The sequence below is a fragment of the Myxine glutinosa genome, chromosome 5 (assembly GCF_964187855.1).
Source record: "Myxine glutinosa chromosome 5, kmMyxGlut1.1, whole genome shotgun sequence".
NCBI classification, from domain to species: domain Eukaryota; kingdom Metazoa; phylum Chordata; class Myxini; order Myxiniformes; family Myxinidae; genus Myxine; species Myxine glutinosa.
In genome coordinates, this window is record NC_136265.1 from 143,972,357 (window position 1) to 143,991,640 (window position 19,284).

Sequence of the window (19,284 nt, forward strand, 5' to 3'; positions counted from 1 at the left end):
AAACTGTACGGACAGTATACGTACGCGTAGCTGCTGGTTCTCATTCAAAAGAAAGGCGACGCCATATGCATTTTGTCCTGTGCTGCGGTCGCGTGCTTGCTTTGCCTTTCGCTGGTATTTTCTGATTATTCCTTTACTGTGTAAAGGTTCCTTTACTGTGTAAAACAACCAACATAACGTGGCAATGGCGAAACATGACGATGATGCCGGCTCGGACGACCGTCCGTGGCAGACGTCACGTCACGTCACCGTGCAGAGTGTGCAATGTCCGCGACGAGGTCAGGCCCCAGGGCCCATGGCCCATGTGAAACGAACGACTGTGTCATGCCTCGAGTCGGGGTGCCTCGTCGGGCACCTCGCCGGCATCCGGCGTCGACGAACCGATCGACGTGTGCAGGTGCACATGTGCATGGATTTGCAAATGCCTGCCTGTACGTCGTCGTTTCTGCGTATATCGCATCGTCCAAAAAAAAGAAGCACGCAACTTCGGCCGCTCGAGGAAAGACGGGGCACGCCTACGACTCGGAGGCGAGCGTCAATCCCCAGGGCGGCCGGGTTCACGGAACCCTGAGCTCGTTCGTTCGTCACAGACGACACGACACGACCACCGGTGAAACTGATCGGACATGTTTGGGAAAGCACGCCGTGGTGAAGCGGGCCGCGGAGCCACTCGGCACACAAGCCTGCTCACGGTCGACACGTCCATGCCGGTCACCCCGTTCGAGGAAAAGACCCAACCAATAGAAAACAACGGAGGGACTCCCGACGGGGAGTGGCAAAGATTCAGGGCGAAGCCGCAGCCTCCTCCAGTTATTTACTCCAGTTTTACGGTGTTTGTCTTCATTTTAAGGTATTTTAAAGACATTACGCCCGGCTTACGTCAAAAACCGAGTTAGGTCACGGCTTATGGAACCAATTAATGACGTAGGCCGGGGTATTGCTGTACTTCAATAATTCCACATTGTATATGTATGTATGTATGTATGTACATATAGATATAGACATAGATATAGATATAGATATAGATATATAGACATATAGATATATAGTCACGTGAAAAGGTAAGTACACCCCATGTAAAGTTTTGACTTTTTCAACATACAGCTATTTGATCTTCATTTCAACAATATTGATAGATAAAGGTGATATAATACAACAAATATCATGAAACATTTACATTTACAGCCTGGTGTTGGCTTAGCGGTTAGGATGCCGGCTTGGGATCCTAGGATCCTGGGTTCGAATCCCGGTCGATCGCTGAATTAACGCCAGGGGGGTTGACTCAGCCTGTCATCCTTCCGAAGTCGGCAAAATTGAGTACCAGCTTGCTGGGATGAATGATCCCGGTGTGTACCCCGGTTTAGAATAGGTACACCATATCCCTGCGCATCGTAAGAGGCGACTCAGGGTTGGCGCCAGGAAGGGCATCCGACCGTAAAAACATTGCCTCAAACAGGGAACCATAATTGTCATGGGGCCCGCAAGGCTAACCCCCGCTCCAGCGGGGAAAATGGCCTTAAAATGATCATTCATTCATTTCATTCATTTACATTTTGTAGTCCATTGTATAATTTAAATAAACATAAATGCAAATTTCGCATGTGGAAAAAGTAAGTACACCCCTACATTTTTCACTACTTCAAATACCTAAAATTAGAAGGTGCACCAGCTCAGGTGCAAATGATTAGAACATCATTAGAGAGGATCTTGAAGGAACCTGTCTTATTTAAACCTCAGATATTTAGTTTGGTTTGTTCTTTGTTGTTGAAGTGCGCGGCGTCACCATGCCGAGATTAAAAGAGCTCTGTGAGGCCTTCAGAAAGAAGGTTATAGATGCCTACGAGTCTGGGAAGGGATTTTAAAAGATCTCCAAACAATTTGAAATCAAACATTCGACTGTCCGGAAGATCATCTACAAGTGGAGAAGATTCCAAACAACTGCCAACTTGTTCAAGCCAGGCCGCCCCAGCAAGTTCAGCCCGAGAGCAGACCGTAAGATGCTGAAAGAAGTCTCTGAGAACCCCAGAATGTCATCATGGGACCTACAGGTAACTCTTGGCACTGTTGATGTCAAAGTGCACGAGTTTACCATGAGAAAGAGGTTGCACAAATTTGATCTATATGGTTGGTGTGCCAGGAGGAAACCTTTGCTGTCCAGAAAGAACATCAGGGCAAGACTAAAGTTTGCCAATGTACACCTAGGCAAAGACCAGCACTTCTGGAACAATGTGCTCTGGACAGATGAGTCAAAGGTAGAGCTATTTGGCCACAGTACCAGAAGACATGTTTGGCGAAAACCAAAGACAGCATTTGACCACAAGAACCTGATACCAACTGTAAAGCATAGCATGGTAGTGGAAATATTATGGTTTGGGGCAGCTCTGCTGCATTAGGGCCTGGGCAGCTCACCATCATAGAATCCAATCCACTATGAATTCTTCATTGTACCAGAGGGTGCTTGAGGATAATGTGAGGCCATCTGTCGGGAAGTTGAAGCTCAACCGAAGGTGGACCTTGCAACATGACAATGACCCTAAACATACCAGTAAATCCACAAAGGAATGGCTGAAAAGAAAGAAATGGAGTGTTCTGGAATGGCCAAGTCAAACCCCGGATCTAAATCCCATCGAGATGTTGTGGGGGGATTTGAAACGAGCTGTGCATGCAAGAAACCCCTCAAACATCGCACAGCTGAAAGAATTCTGCATGGAGGAGTGGGCAAAAATTTCTCCCAGTTGATGTCAGAGACTGGTAGACAGTTATAAGAAACGCTTACTTGAGGTAGTTTCTGCCAAAGGGGGCAATACCACCTATTAGAGCCAAGGGTGTACTTACTTTTTCCACATGCGAAATTTGCATTTATGTTTATTTAAATTATACAATGGACTACAAAATGTAAATTTTTAATGATATTTGTTATATTATATCACCTTTATCTATCAATATTGTTGAAATGAAGATGAAATAGCTGTATATTGAAATATGTTGAAAAAGTCAAAACTTTACATGGGGTGTACTTACTTTTTCACGTGACTGTATATATATATATATATAAAGGAGGAGTGTGTGTGTGTGTGTGTGTGTGTGTGTGTGTGTGTGTGTGTGTGTGTGTGTGTGTGTGTGTGTGTGTGTGTGTGTGTGTGTGTGTGTGTGTGTGTGTGTGTGTGTGTGTGTGTGTGTGTGTGTGTGTGTGTGTGTGTGTGTCTGGATGTCCGCTTATAACTCAAGAACTACACATCGGAGAAAAGTTTTAGACACAGATTCGGAATCAGCATAAAATCCTGGTGGTTATAGGCTACGTTTTATTTTAATATCAATGGTTTAAAAACCCGCGCCAGCTGCAATTCCATGGTGTAGTTTGTGGCGGCGCCATTGCCCCTTTCCGATCCCGCGGTTGCGCGTACGTACAGTATACTGTACGTACATATTTATATATTTTCAATGTGCTTTTTATTGTATTTTAAATTGTTTTTTAGCTTCTTTTATTGTTAATTTATGTACTATTGTATTTATTTTAAATATATTTTTAAGGAAAACAAATGTTTTCACGTCCGTAGGAGTGACGTAAAGTCGCACATAATGACAAAATGCGCGCCATTTTTTCGCGCCAAGAACGAACAGACGGTCGTTGAGATTTTATTCGAATTCGAATTCCATTAAATTTCAACTATTGGAAACAATAATTATTTCAACTGTTGGAAATTGAAATAATTATTGTTTCCAACAGTTGAAATTTAATGGAATTCGAATTCGAATAAAATCTCAACTAAAAAAAAAAACGTCGCGTTTTAAAATTATGACGTCATCAGCGTATTTCGGAACGTTAATTTTTCAACTTCATATTCGGAATCAGTACGTCCCAGAGCAACTACAGCACACCTTAAATGTTTAAAAAACCTTCGGGTTTTAAAATTATGACATCATCAGCGTATTTCGTAACGTTAATTTTTCAACTTTGCCGACAATGACTTCCGACTTCCGAGTTCGGAATGCGGGACCAATGCCATTTGACAGGGAATAAAAAATAAATGCGACATTCAATTGACGACAATGACTTCCGACTTGACTCCCCCCTCCCCCTCCCCCTCCCCTCCCCCCTCCACCCTAACCCCTCCCCTTCTCCCCTCCCCCTCCCCCCTCCCCTCCCCCCTTTCTCCCTCCCCCCTTTCTCCCTCCCCCCTTTCTCCCTCCCCACTCCCCCAACACTCCCCCCCTCCCCCTCCCTTCCCCCTCCCCCAAGCCCTCCCCCTCCCCTCCCCCTCCCCCTCACCCTCCCCCTCATCCTCCCCCCTTTCTCCCTCCCCCCTCCCCCTCCCCCCTCCCCCTCCACTCCCCTCCCCCTCCCCATCCCCCTCCCCCTCCCCCTCCCCCTCCCCCCTTTCTCCCTCCCCCTCCACTCCCCCTCCCCCCTCCCCTCCCCTCCCCCTCCCTTCCCCCCATGGCCCTCCCTTTCCCCCCTGCCCCGTCCCCTCCCTCCTCCCCCTCCCTCCTCCCCCTCCCCTCCCCCCTACCCCCTCCCCTTCTCCCCTCCCCCTCCCCCTCCACCCTAACTTCTCCCCTCCCCCTTCCCCCTTACCCCTCCCCTCCCCTTTCTCCCTCCCCCTCCCCTCCCCTCCCCCTCCCCCCTCCCCTCCCCCTGCCTTCCCCCCATGGCCCTCCCTTTCCCCCCTGCCCCGTCCCTCCTCCCTCGTCCCTCCTACCCCTCCCCTCCCCCATACCCCCTCCCCTTCTCCCCTCCCCCTTGCTCCTCCCCCTCCCCCTCCCCCTCCCCCTCTTCTCCCCTCCCCCTCCCCATCCCCTCCCCCTCTTCTCCCCTCCCCCTCTTCTCCCCTCCCCCTCCCCCTCCCTCCCCCCTCCCCTCCCCCTTTCTCCCTCCCCCCTCCCCGTCCCCCCTCCCCCTCCACTCCCCCTCCCCTCCCCCCTCCCCTCCCCCCTCCCCTCCCCTCCCCTTCCCCTCCCCTCCCTTCCCCCCATGCCCCTCCCTTTCCCCCCTATCCCCTCCCTTCCCCCTCCCCCTCCACCCTACCCCTCCCTCCTCCCCTCCCCCTTGCCCCTCCCCCCTCCCCCTCCCATCCCTCCCCCTTCCCCTCCTCTTTTCTCCTCTCCTCCTCCCCCTCCCCCCTCTTCTCCCCTCCCCCCTCTTCTCCCCTCCCCCCCTCTTCTCCCCTCTCCCCCTCTGCTCCTCTCCCCACCCTCTCCTCCCCGCCCCCCCCCATTCCCCTCCCCTCCCCTTCCCCCTCCCCTCCCTTCCCCCATCCGGCAATGCCGGGTACTTCTCATGGCCAGCTGTACGTGGGTTGCTCGAGGGTTGGAAAACCAAGCAATCTTTATGTCTTGGCACCAAGTAAGAAAACCAGAAATGTTGTATACCAAGAGGTTTTGAGAAATTGACAATTGACAAAACGTCATGTAGGAAATGTCCTGTGATATTGCTCTAAAATATACATGTTCTTTTCATCATATATTTGTCTTATTCTTATTCAACCCGGGTGAAGCCGGGTGCCTCAGCTAGTATATATATATATATGTATGTATATGTATATATATTACGTTCATGGGGGTAGGCAATGCAATACTTTAGTCCAGGTAGAATTGTATAGTATTTTAGGAGTCGCGGACGGCGTGAAGACGAGACCATTTCGTAGGGTTCGAAGCTCGTTTATTCGTACAGAAATCTCCAGCACACTAAACGCGAACGGAAGTGGTACAGCTTTTATAAAGCCACAACCCTCTTCGGAGGGCGTGGCTCCGACAACCGCGCGTGCGTCACGTCCAACAAACCAAAAGCCCCACAGGCCCGTGCACGTGGATCGTGGATTATGACCAAACATAAGGTAACCGTCACATGCGAATAAGTTAACCGCGACATGCGAATAAGGTAACCGCTACATGCGCCCCCCCAGAATGCACTCCACGGGCATGTACGTAGTTCGCAGGCGTGCTCGGCAGTGCCGAGAAGGCTCGAGCAGTGCTCGGCCTCGATGCACGCGAAAAGAGGTTGAGCCAACCGAGGGGCTGGTCAAGGCCTCAGGGTAGGCTGCCGAGGTTCCTCGCAGGCCTCCCGAGGATGCAGAGTCGGAGAAGTAGTTGCGCGAGTTGCAGCTTTCTACACGCGAGCTGTAGCTCTAGTTGTAGAGTTTTCGCGAGTTGCAGTTGTAGTGTGTAGTTGCGCGAAGGTCACGAGCAGCAGTGCGCGCAAAGGTAACGAAGCAGCCGTGCCGCCAACGTCGGTGCGCGCGCAAGAGATGAGCAGCAGCGCACGCGAAGGTAACGAAGCAGCCGTGCCGCCAACGTCACTGCGCGCGCAAGAGATGAGCAGCAGTGCCACCCACATCTCGTAACTGCGTTCCTTCGGAGGGTCCTGGAGCAAGCTCGCCCCTCTGGTCGTAGAGGAGGAGCCGAGCGCGGTGCGCGAACCACATGGCCGCTCGTCGTTTCCGAAACTCCGGCAGTTCGATCAAAACTGCGTTCGAAACCGCGCCCGCATCCGTTCGGGAGAAGCCGGGGTCACCAGTTTAGGTGGCTTCCCTGGCCAGGGCGCGCTTGGCGAAATCGAACCGAGCCGCGGGTGGAACAGAGCCGGGCCGTGGGTGGAACAGAGCCGGGCCGCGGGTGGAACCGAGCCGGGCCGCGGGTGGAACAGAGCCGGGCCGCGGGTGGAACAGAGCCAGGCCGTGGGTGGAACAGAGCCAGGCCACGGGTGGAACAGAGCCGGGCCGCGGGTGGAGCCGAGCCGCGGGTGGAACAGACCCGGGCCGAGGGTGGAACAGAGCCGGGCCGAGGGTAGGTGGCTTCCCTGGCCAGGGCGCGCTTGCCGTGTTCGTTTGCAGCCCCCGAATCCGTTCGGGGGCAGCCGGGGTCACCAGTTTAGGAGTCGCGGAAGGCGTGAAGACGAGACCATTTCGTAGGGTTCGAAGCTCGTTTATTCGTACTGAAATCTCCAGCACACTAAATGCGAACGGAAGTGGTACAGCTTTTATAAAGCCACAACCCTCTTCGGAGGGCGTGGCTCCGACAACCGCACGTGCGTCACGTCCAACAAACCAAAAGCCCCACAGGCCCGTGCACGTGGATCGTGGATTATGACCAAACATAAGGTAACCGTCACATGCAAATAAGTTAACCGCGACATGCGAATAAGGTAACCGCTACAGTATCGTGTGCTCCGAATGTTGCAATGAAGAAGAGGAACCCCATGTACCATAAGTAGGGAATCCGTTAGACCGGATGTCGCATACGTGTATAATTGTCCCCATGACGAGGGGTGGGGTTATGTTAATTAGTTAGGGATTAATGGGTAAATTCCCTGTTTGTAAATCACCTCTGTACTTTTCGCCTTGTTCCTTATGACACACACCACACCCGCCATGCACTCCACACCTAAAATGGACAATAAATAAAAACGACCGGAACAGGACATTGAACAATTACACTGGCGCTGCCACCTGCCACATCGCAACACCAGGCAGGCCGGTCCGTGAGGCCCCAACCCGGGGAGCGGTGATTGGTCCGGTACCATAGAGCAAGGGGATGGGACTCGCTGATAGGAGAATGGCGCCATGTTGTCGGATGACGTAAGAGCCCTGGGTACAAATGACTGTGTCCCAACATTTTTGGGTCTTGTGCTTTGGGACATTGGTGCCGTGCAGTCACAGTTATTCTCTTGCGTTGGGGCCGTCTTCACAAACAGTCATATTTCACATTGTCTCTCTCTCCGGGCTGGCCTCCATTATGAGCAGTTCATCCCTCTCGCTTTCTGGTGTTCGTGGAAGGCAGACGCAGTCGCGCATTTTGTCTTCGTGGTCCCTGGCTTTCATGGGTTCGAGCGACCACATTGCCCTTTCCTTGGCTTGTCGGTGCTGGCTGTGCATCTGGGTGCGCTGAGAGACGCAGGTGCTGCATGGAGCGGACAACGAGGGGGGACCTCTGCTTGCTCGTTTCGCGCTCGGAGGCTGGGGTGAATGAACTGCTCGCTGAGGCCTGTGGTTCTCGCGCACGGACTTCGCGCCAACCAGTGTGCTTTCCCACGCAGGGACGCGGGGGCCCTGTGACGATCTGGGACGATCAAGGGGACCAGAGCTAAGTACACACACACGCATATTTATTTTCCCCCTTGTGTTGTATATGAGTCCGTATGGAGGGTCCCTCGATTAGGAATTTTACTTTACTGTGCATCCTTTTGTTACCGGCATTTCTTTCAATAAAGCCGGTATTTTTGCATTATAATTCCTTGTCGGTTTGAGTTGATTATCCAGGTTCGAAGACATCCAGTGGGTTCCATACAGGTAAGAGCTTCACCGCCCTCATCCCCCACGCGTATTCACACTGCCATTGGATTGAATGCCTTGGACATTGGTGAACGGAGTTTAAGCTCGTTTGGCTGTCCATCCCCAGGGGTGTTCACCCCGGGAACGCGACAACATTATAACTTGAGAACGGATTAACGGATTTAAATAAATCCAATCCAGCTACAGTGGATAAGGGTAACTCCCGCGAGTGTTTGTGAACCCCCCAAAAAATTAATAGTTCATTTTTAACTAAATTTTTTTTATGGGTACACGTGTGTGAAAACTGCAAATGCCAACACGTGGCATTGGTTATCCCTGAATGGAGAGCAGGATCTCCCAGGAGTCCTTTTTTTCTTTTCTTCCCCCATATATTAGCTATAGCAGCAAAGATTGGTATTTCCGTCAGCGAAGTGACGGGTTTTATATTCTAGTCAATATTATAAAAGGAGCCGTGTCTGTCTGTTTGTTTATTACTTGACAAAAACATTTTTTTTGACAAGTGGGTTGATCACACCCGTTTGTGTGTGTGTTTGTGTGTTTGTTTGCCTGTCTGCTTACTTATACTTGCCTGCAGGTCACAATTTTAAACCGATCTTCACGAAACTTCACCAAATAGTAGAGTTTGTGGTCCGACAAAATCCTATGTATTTTTTAGGTCAAAAGGTCAACACCGGCCAAAGGTCAACCACTTTTTTTCAAATTTCTAAAATCCTCAATTTTCATCCGATTGACTTGGAATTTGAATGGAATTTTTATATCAGCGAACTGAATTCAACCACCAACTATTTTTGAGATGAACATAGGCCAAAAGATCAACATAGGCCAAAGGTCAACCACTTTTTTAAAATTTCTAAAATCCTAAATTTTCATCCGATTGGCTTGGAATTTGAATGGAATTTTTATATCAGCGAACTGAATTCGACCACCAACTATTTTTGAGATCAACATAGGCCTAAGGTCAACCACTTTTTTTCAAGTTTCTAAAATCCTCAATTTTCATCCGATTGACTTGAAATTTGAATAGGATTTACATAACAGCTAACTGAATTCAACCACCTACTATTTATGAGATCAGCTTAGGCCAATAGGTCAACATCTGCCAAATTTCTAAAATTGTCAATTTTCATCCGATTAACTTAAACTTTGAAGACTATTTGCATATCAGGTCACTGAATTCAACCACTAATTATTTGTGAGGTCAAAAGGATGCTCTACTGAGTGCCGTTCTGCTTTGTTCTGTTTTGCTAAGTGTCGCTCTGAGTGATTTTCCATCTGTTTGTTTGTCGTGTTATAACTCGAGAACGGATTAACCAATTTCAATAAGTCCAACTGCAGTGGATTTGGGTAACTCCCGGGAGTGTTTGTGAGGCAAATTGTTTTTGTTTTTCTTCGCCCATAGATTACCCATCGCAGGAAAGATTGTTATTTCCGTCAGCGAAGCGACGGGTCTAATATTCTAGTATACATAATATCAATTAACCATTGTGCTACACCAGCATTTGCTGCAATGGTTCTGACCAATGGCGGGCACCTACCAGACATCCACCCTATTTTGGCATCCATTGCACAGTTTACGAGGAGTTTTGCAGTCAGGAAATAAGATTGGAGTTCAAATACACACCTCCACTTTTTATTACCAATTTTGGCACATTCCTGTGTTGGATATGTCGGAGGCATTTCCCTCCGGAAAATGCTCCTCGATGAGCCTGGGACAACATAGAAAAGAAGCATGAAGAGACATGAATGTCACACAGAGAACATTAACTAAGTTAACGTCACAATGTGAAATGTCACAAATTCCATAAGCATCTGATCACTTCGTCGTGCAAACACCACCATTTGTCGAACGATGTGATACACATGACACGTCATACAGGTGATCAAAGTTAAAGCACACAACTCAAAAGGGAAGTATCAATAGCCAGTCTCTGACAACGGAAACTTTTTTCGTTTTTTAATCCAAAAATTGTCCTTTTACTATATGGCAACGTTGACATCACATAAACAAATCAATCATCAGGAAATGTTTAGGCAAAACCCAACACTCCTAAAATCGTTTGAAAGCAAGTGTTTTTGATTCCAACTGCACTGCTCCGTTTCACTTGCACGGCCCGTGCCGCCTAATTGCACGATGCTTAAATGAGAAATGCTGACAGGCGCTTCATCTTGACTGCCTGCCGGCGGAGCCTGGCTGTTTTTGCTCATACTGAGTAAGGGAGAGGGAGGATGGAGACGATGGGGGAGGGAATTAAAAGCAGATGGGACGTGGTGGGGGACGCAGGGGCTAAGGGGAGAGAGGCAGAAATTGAGGGGTGAATGTTATTAGAGCCACTGCTGTGTTCGCAATAGATTTTGTCTTGTGTCTTGTAAGTGAGTGGGAATAAGGTAGATAAATGCTCTTCCCTAAGCGCTAATCCGTGCCAGCAGCCATTCCCGGCAGCTTTGTGCCCCCTGTTGCCCGATCGAGCAAAGCACACTTAATGGGTGAGCATGCTGAGGCAGGAGGTGATTGGCGACGGTGAGCACAACCTGGCAACACTGCCGACAATTCTGTTGTTGCTGAGCACGAGGTTTATGTATAAACTGTAATTTATGGCGATGAGCTTGACAAGTGGGCATGGTGCCATGATGTATTAGGTATGCAAAAGGGAACACCGACGTTAGTGTGTGGGGTTGGAGAGTAAATTGATGAAAATGAAAAAAAAAAATAGAAAGCAAAGGGAGGACAACCTGGAATGAGGGAGGGGTTTGATGGAAAAGTCATGGAGTGAGGGAGTAAAGGGAGATGTTGTGGGATGGAAACAGGGAGCGGTGGTCGAAGGTTTTGCCTTTTTCACGTACATGGCACCATGCACTTGTGACATCGGTAAGTGGAACATGTGGCAATTGTGCGACCGTTGTGGGAACGTGACAATTAAAGTTTAATATTTCATTTTTAAGAATTAGTCACCCTTTCTTCATTCAAAAGGTACAATTTCCTCTGGATCTCTGTCACTGCATGTGTTGCTCAAAGAGTTTGCCTCTCCAACCAATCGGACCTTTCCAACCTTCAATCGAGCATGCTGTGCAACTCCCTGGAGCACATTCGCATCCCATTCCATGAATCTCGTCGCCACCGCAGCCTTCAGTCGTGCGGACATTTCAATTTGCAATATGCATCCTTACACACAATCTACTCTTACCTTTGGCAGTTTTGCATCTTCTGTGCCTACTGCCTGGCATGATAACAACCCTTATTTAGTTGGCGTCCACATGGTGCCTCCGATTTTGAAGTTGAAGCTTTCACAAGCATTAAAGGAAGGTATATGACCATCTCATAATTTGAAGACTGTGCACTTCGACTTGGTGCTTGTGGATCCCCAGCAATGGCCATATTTGACAGGGTTCGGGGTAGGCTCAACTGGCTAAGCCTTTGTGTTGTTATCTGGTATTTGCAGACCTGTTCAAGTCAATAATGGCAAAACCACTCGACGGTTTCTTTTTTTTTGCCAAGGCGTTGCTTCAGTAGCACGTTGCGAGGAGCGGTCACCTGCCCGGAGTGAATTGGAAACATTATTGACATGTAGGTTCTCTGACACTTTGTAAGAATGTAAGGGGTGTGGGATGTGCGTGTTGAGTGTCTTACAAGTGGACATGAATGTATCCGTACGAAATGCTGTTGTCCCCGTGCTTTATCCCTCTCAGGACAAGAGAAGGCCGGCATGATTACACTCAAGCATGTCTATGAGATAGCTCTGGTGAAAGGGCAAGACGAAGGATTCCAGGTGCGTGACATGTCCATGGAGAGAATTTGCCGTTCCATCCTTGGCTCTGCGCGATCCATCGGAATCCAAGTTGTTCGAGAGTAAGTGTTTGCATCGTCCTCTTGTTCTTCTGTGCTCCATTGTGACGTCACTTTATGTTTGCAGTTAAAGCAGTCGATTGCTGTGCTATTTGAATGCATAACTTCAATTAACCGTCTCTCTCACGTTTCTGTGGGGTGCACACGGTCTGCCAGTATCCCTCTTCTCATTACATTACACTCCTTAAATCCAGGCTCACTGCTTACCTCCACTCATTTGTTGTAACCAACATCCCCAGTGTGTGCAGTTTCATTCTTCCCTTCAGGACTTCAAGACAGCTCTTCATCACTACCTCAGGTCAACCCCCATCCATACTCATGATCTCTTCTGCCCCCAAATGACGCAACTCCCAAGCACTCCTTTTTCTAGGTTATTGTGTCGTTGTCCCCCCCTCCCCCACCCTCCCTCATCGCTTTTCGTTTGTTAGTTGCCGGTTGTTTTGTTCCTGCTCTGTTTCATCCCCGATTTCCCCTTCCTCTTGCCGTGTTTCATTCAACTTGTGCGAAGCTTGTTCACCTCCATGTGTCCTTCTCTCCCTCTGTGTCCTTCAACTCTGCTGATGGTGTTTCCCTCTTTCCATTTTGTTCCCTTCATTTCTGCTCTAGCTCTACTATGGACCTATATCTTGTACACACACACACACACACACACAAAATGTACAACCAAACTTTTATTACGAGAAAAAAAATTGTATGTCTTTATGACGGTGATTGGACTGAAACATGAATACAATGGCTTTTACGATGCTAGACCTCCCAACATCACGCAAGACTTCCCAAACATCACGCAAGAGTCACCAAACATCACACAAGACTCACCGAACATCACGCAACACACACCAGACATCACGTAAGACACACCAAACATCACGCAAGACTCACCAAACATCACGCAAGACTCACCAAACATCACGCAAGACTCACCAAACATCACACAAGACTCACCAAACATCACACAAGACTCACCAAACATCACGCAAGACCCACCAAACACCACGCAAGACTTCCCAAACATCACGCAAGACTTACCAAACACCACGCAAGACTCACCAAACATCACGCAAGACCCACCAAACACCACGCAAGACTTCCCAAACATCACGCAAGACTTACCAAACATCACGCAAGACTTCCCAAACATCACACAAGAGTCACCAAACATCACACAAGACTCACCGAACATCACGCAAGACCCACCAAACACCACGCAAGACTTACCAAACATCACGCAAGACTTACCAAACACCACGCAAGACTCACCAAACATCACGCAAGACCCACCAAACACCACGCAAGACTTCCCAAACATCACGCAAGACTTACCAAACACCACGCAAGACTTCCCAAACATCACGCAAGACTTCCCAAACATCACGCAAGAGTCACCAAACATCACACAAGACTCACCGAACATCACGCAACACACACCAGACATCACGTAAGACACACCAAACATCACGCAAGACTCACCAAACATCACGCAAGACTCACCAAACATCACGCAAGACTCACCAAACATCACACAAGACTCACCAAACATCACACAAGACTCACCAAACATCACGCAAGACTTACCAAACATCACGTAAGATTTAACAAACATCACGCAAGACTTCCCAAACATCACGCAAGATTTAACAAGCAAGACTTATTTTCTCTTGCAAGTACAAAAAGAATGTGCTTTGGATTCCAATCGGTTGTTCTGTACAGATCATCGCAAGACACACCACCTCTCTTGCCATCCACTTTACTTCATCCTCTCCACACCTTGAAAGACATTGTGTCGTGCCTTTTGAGATCCAGTGCCAGTTGTTATTTTTGTCGCAGTACAAACAATGTTGTTTTGAATGGACTGCTGCACATTGACACCTTTCCTCCACGATGACACCTTGTCTCCTCGATGACAATGTTTTCGCATTTCCAGAGCAAGGCTTGGCAGCATGGAAACTGCCAACCCATACTACCCAAAAAATTAACCATGAGGCAGTGTCATTGCACAGTTTACTATAATAGCTTCGTAATTTTTTTTTTGGTTTGCAGAGTCGAGGCTCGTGTAAGAGCTTACACGTTACACACGAGAACAGGCACAGACCCATAAAACATACAATAAATATAGGGAGCGGGAGACAAGAGGGGGAGAGAGAGGAGAACATACAAGCACAACAACAGTAGAGAACAGGGACGTCGGTAGATCTGTTGAAGAGAGAGGGGGGGGGGGGGCATGGTATAGAATTTCCAGATGGAGCACGTTGATGCCCCGTCTTTGTACTGGTACGTAATGAAAAATGTCAGCATGATGTGGACACAGTGCCAACTTTGTAGTGGATATGAGGTATGGTTTCATTATGGTTGACTGAGATGGAATTGGACAGTATTGGCACAGTACAAGTTCACTTTGACCAGTGCATCACATCATGCATGCCATCGCATTCACGTGGATTATCTTTTTTAAGAGCAGCCATTATTTGAAGACAGAGTATGGACCAATCCGTGTCTTCAGACTTATGTCTAACTTGAAGGAGACAGTGCTTTGGAGAAGGGTTGACAGGATTTGGGATCATTGATGGAGACTTATGTTTGTGTGACTTTTCTCGTTTCATATTACCTGCTGAGATAGGTAGTCCAGTGTTGGCAAACAAAACGAATTTATTTGTTTTTATTCATCTGCACATCTCAGCGGGTACTCCTTTTCATATTTTGCACCAAATATAACACTTGCATTGCCATTCGGGACCGACAGCGGAGCTCAGAGGTAGTGGACCTGCCTTTGAGGTGTTTAGTCTGGGTTGGATTCTCAGAGGTAACGAAATTAACTCAGGTAGCATAGATCAGAGCTTATAATGAGCCATCAGCACCACTCGCATTTATCTATTGATGTTGGAAATGCGTATTTGACTCGGATGTCCAAAAGGCCATCCGCCAGACTATAATGAAGTTCCAGGTGTTGTGTCTTCAGTTCTTGGTGGTTGATGCCAACGCTGTCAAAATTGGCCCGAAAATACCTGTTTGCATCATGTTAGCCGAACATTCTTCCAGACCTTGTTATGGCATCATATCTTGCTATTGTTTAAGGTATCTGAGAGGTGCAATAACTGGAAACCCATGAAAACACTTTGAGGTGTTTAGTTGTACAGTTTATAGCTGGTTCGGCAGATTCAAACCCAGGATAGCCAGCTCAGAGGTGAGTGTGGCATGACAAATTAAGTTTTAAATTCCAACTTGTTTGCTGCTACTAGCACACATAAAACGGGCCCTTTATAGGGATAATAATCCTTGAAAACAACAAAGATACAATGAGACCCCCTGAAGGGGCCATTTGCACTAAAAACTCCCCCAAACGAACCCATTCATATGCAGCGGAGAGCCAGCACCATGGTAATGGTGCTGTGGTTTGAGTAACGGACTACGAGACAGCAAGGGCAGAATTTGTGCGAAGTATGCGTTGGCCCGAGTTCTTCAAGAAGCATGTTGTTAATTGGCCGACAGCATTTTGCAGGGCCAGTGTTGAAAGCTATGCCTAACACACTCTGCCTACAGGTTCATTAAATGATTCCAGCCGTGGATCATGCATCTCTCCTCGTCTTTTTGTCCACCGTCTCAACCCACCACCCACCACCGGCTCTCGATTGGCATCCTCCTGCGTTTGAATACACCGTTTCTCATTCTTCTTTTTTAGCTCACCTGGAACGAAGTTCAGGGGAACTCATGCGATGGTGCATCGTCCGTCTGTCAGTCCGTAAACACTTGAAACTTCTTCTCTGAAACCGCTGATGGGATTGCAACCAAATTTGGTACAAATTATATTTGTTGTGTTGTGACTAAAGTTTGTTCACGGCATTAAAAAAAAAATCGGGGCCTAAGGGGGTCTACCTGCGGTCAAAGTGGATCCACGTTTGACCCTCCAAAATAGGAATTTACTCCCCTATGTTTATGCCTCTGGCGATGGAGGCATTATGTTTTCGGGCTGTTCATCCGGCTGTCCGTCAGTCCATGTGTCCGTCCGTCCATCTGTGATAGGTTTTCGTTACCGTGATAACTTGAGAACAGCTGAAGGGATCTAAGTCAAACTTGGCACAGGTATGTAAAATGATGTAAAGGTGAACTGATTCGATTTTGGGGTCGTGAGGTCGAACGTCAGAGATCATGTTAGGTAAAAATCCTGTTACCCTGATAGGTTTTGTGAACCAGTGATGGGATTTTGACCAAACTTGGTCTAAGTATATATAATGATGCAAAGATGAACTGATTAGATTTTGGCATCAAGAAGTCAAAGGTCAGAGTCTTTAATTGGTTTTTGTTACCATGATAACTTAAGAATGGCTGAAGGGAACTAAGTCAAACTTGTTACAAGTATTATAATAATGTAAAGCTAAATTGATTACATTATGGGGTCAAGAGGTCAAAAGTCAGATGTCCCGTTAGGTAAAATTCTCTTATTGCCTTTTTTTCTTTCTTTTTTGTATACAAGATCGAGGCTCGTGAAAGAGATAACATTAATGACAGAAAAAAAAACAAAAAAAAAAAACGGACACGTAAGACGAAAAATAAAGGGAGCCGGAGACAAGATGGGGAGAGAGGGGGAAGCACACAAGTACAACATTTGAGAGCAGGGACATCGGGAGATCTGCGGGAGGTAGAGGGCTTGGGGGGAGGAGGCGTGGGAAGGGGGGTGGGGGTGGGAGAGGAAAAAAAACACATGGACACTGCACGGACTTCCAGGAAAGAAGTCGGTATTTCAGAAAAGTGGATCTGGGGTGAATTAACAGGGGCAGAAAAAATCAAGGTTTTGGAAGGGGGGAAGATAAGAGATGGTGGTGAACAGCTGTTTTAAAGACCTGGAGGGATGAGTGGGATTGAAGAGAGTGAGCGAGTTTGTTCCAGAGGCGGGAGAAAAGAGGAATGAAAGAGTGAAGGTGAATAGAGTCTTGATTTTGGCAGTTTCACCAGAAGAGGGTTGCTGGCAGATCTTGTGTGACCTGTAGGAGTACTTGGGGGACAGAGCACAGACAGGGCTGGGGGGGGCTAGGCCAGAGAGTAGTCGGTAGAATGCAGTAAGACCACCAACCTGCCTGAGGTGAGTGAGTGAAAGGCCCTGCAGGTCTGGACAGATCTTAGCTTCATCGCGGGAGATTCCAATGATTCTGAATGCTTTGGTTTCAACAGCGTGGAGCCGAGCGAGTTGTGAGGCAGGAGCACCAGCCGAGAGGGGAGAGCAATATTCCATTGAGCTGTGGATGAAAGTCTTGTATGTGGTGAGGAGCTCAGGTGTGCCAAGGAAGGATTTCGCACAACGGAGAATGCCCAGTCGGCGACTGGCTTTGGAGGCCAGCTTGGAAATGTGTTTTTCCCAGGAAAGGTCATGGCAGATTATGAGACCCAAGAGATTTAGTGACAGAACTTCTTGGAGAGGATTGTTGAGAAAGTAGATGGGAGGGTTGTCCAGGCGGTCTTTTCGAAGAGACATAGTGAGAGTGAGATTTGTCAGGATTGAAAGACATGTTCCGTTTGTTTGACCAGTCTGTGATTTTGACTGGTCTGCAGAGAGTGAGGAGGCTGCGGACTGCCGATCTGAGGGATGAGGAATGGAGCGGCAGAGAGTGGAGTCATCAGCAAAGAGATAGAGAGGATTTTCCAGAGAGTCGGAGAGATCATTGATGCAGACCAGAAAAAGCACAGGGCCCAGAACACTGCCTTGGGGAACTCCGACCTGAACAGGAAGGGGAGATGAGAGAAATCCATTCAGGGTCACACGTTGACTATGACGAGAGAGGAAGTCCGCAAGCCGTGCGTGGAGATTTCCATGGATAGGAGGAGAGTTTGGTGAGCAGAGCGGAGTGCCAGACCGTATCGAAGGCACGTGATATGTCAAGGGAGACAGCTCTGATTTCTTGTTTGGCATTGACGACCTCCATCCATTGTTGAGACAGCAGAAGCAGCAGGTCCAGAGTCGAGTGACCTGGTCTGAATCCAAATTGATGATCAGAGATCAAGCCATTGGAGAAGAGGAAGAATTTGATATGATATGATATGATATAAGATATGATATATGATATACAGTCACGTGAAAAAATAAGTACACCCCATGTAAAGTTTTGACTTTTTCAACATATTTCAACATACAGCTATTTGATCTTCATTTCAACAATATTGAGAGATAAAGGTGATATAATATAACAAATATCATGAAACATTTACATTTTGTAGTCCGTTGTATAATTTAAATAAACATAAATGCAAATGTCGCATGTGGAAAAAGTAAGTACACCCTTGGCTCTAATAGGTGGTATTGCCCCCTTTGGCAGAAACAACCTCAAGTAGGCGTTTCTTATAACTGTCAACCAGTCTCTGACATCGACTGGGAGAAATTTTTGCCCACTCCTCCATGCAGAATTCTTTCAGCTGTGCGATGTTTGAGGGGTTTCTTGCATGCACAGCTCGTTTCAAATCCCCCCACAACATATCGATGGGATTTAGATCCGGGCTTTGACTTGGCCATTCCAGAACCCTCCATTTCTTTCTTTTCAGCCATTCCTTGGTGGATTTACTGGTATGTTTAGGGTCATTGTCATGTTGCAAGGTCCACCTTCGGTTGAGCTTCAACTGTCCGACAGATGGCCTCACATTATCCTCAATCACCCTCTGGTACAATGAAGAATTCATAGTGGATTCTATGATGGTGAGCTGCCCAGGCCCTGATGCAGCAAAGCTGCCCCAAACCATAATATTTCCACCACCATTCTTTATAGGTGGTATCAGGTTCTTGTGGTCAAATGCTGTCTTTGGTTTTTGCCAAACATGTCTTCTGGTACTGTGGCCAAATAGCTCTACCTTTGACTCATCTGTCCAGAGCACATTGTTCCAGAAATGCTGGTCTTTGCCTAGGTGTTCATTGGCAAACTTTAGTCTTGCCCTGATGTTCTTTCTGGACAGCAAAGGTTTCCTCCTGGCATACCTCCCATGTAGATCAAATTTGTGCAGCCTCTTTCTAATGGTAGACTCGTGCCCTTGAGATCAACAGTGGCAAGAGCTACCTGTAGGTCCCGTGATGACATTCTGGGGTTCTTAGTGACTTCTTTCAGCATCTTGCGGTCTACTCTCGGGCTGAACTTGCTGGGGCGGCCTGGCCTGAACAAGTTGGCAGTTGTTTAGAATCTT

At 47.7% G+C, this 19,284-nt stretch overlaps 1 protein-coding gene across 1 annotated transcript in view; it reads left to right on the forward strand.

Annotated features, from left to right (window-relative positions):
• The window catches only part of MRPL11 (mitochondrial ribosomal protein L11), a 193,399-nt gene that overhangs the window by 166,729 nt on the left and 7,386 nt on the right, over positions 1 to 19,284 (forward strand). The window contains exon 5 of the mRNA XM_068135657.2: positions 11,973 to 12,132. Coding sequence (XP_067991758.1) covers positions 11,973 to 12,132 — 160 coding nt within the window. The remainder of the gene's footprint in view (positions 1 to 11,972; positions 12,133 to 19,284) is intronic.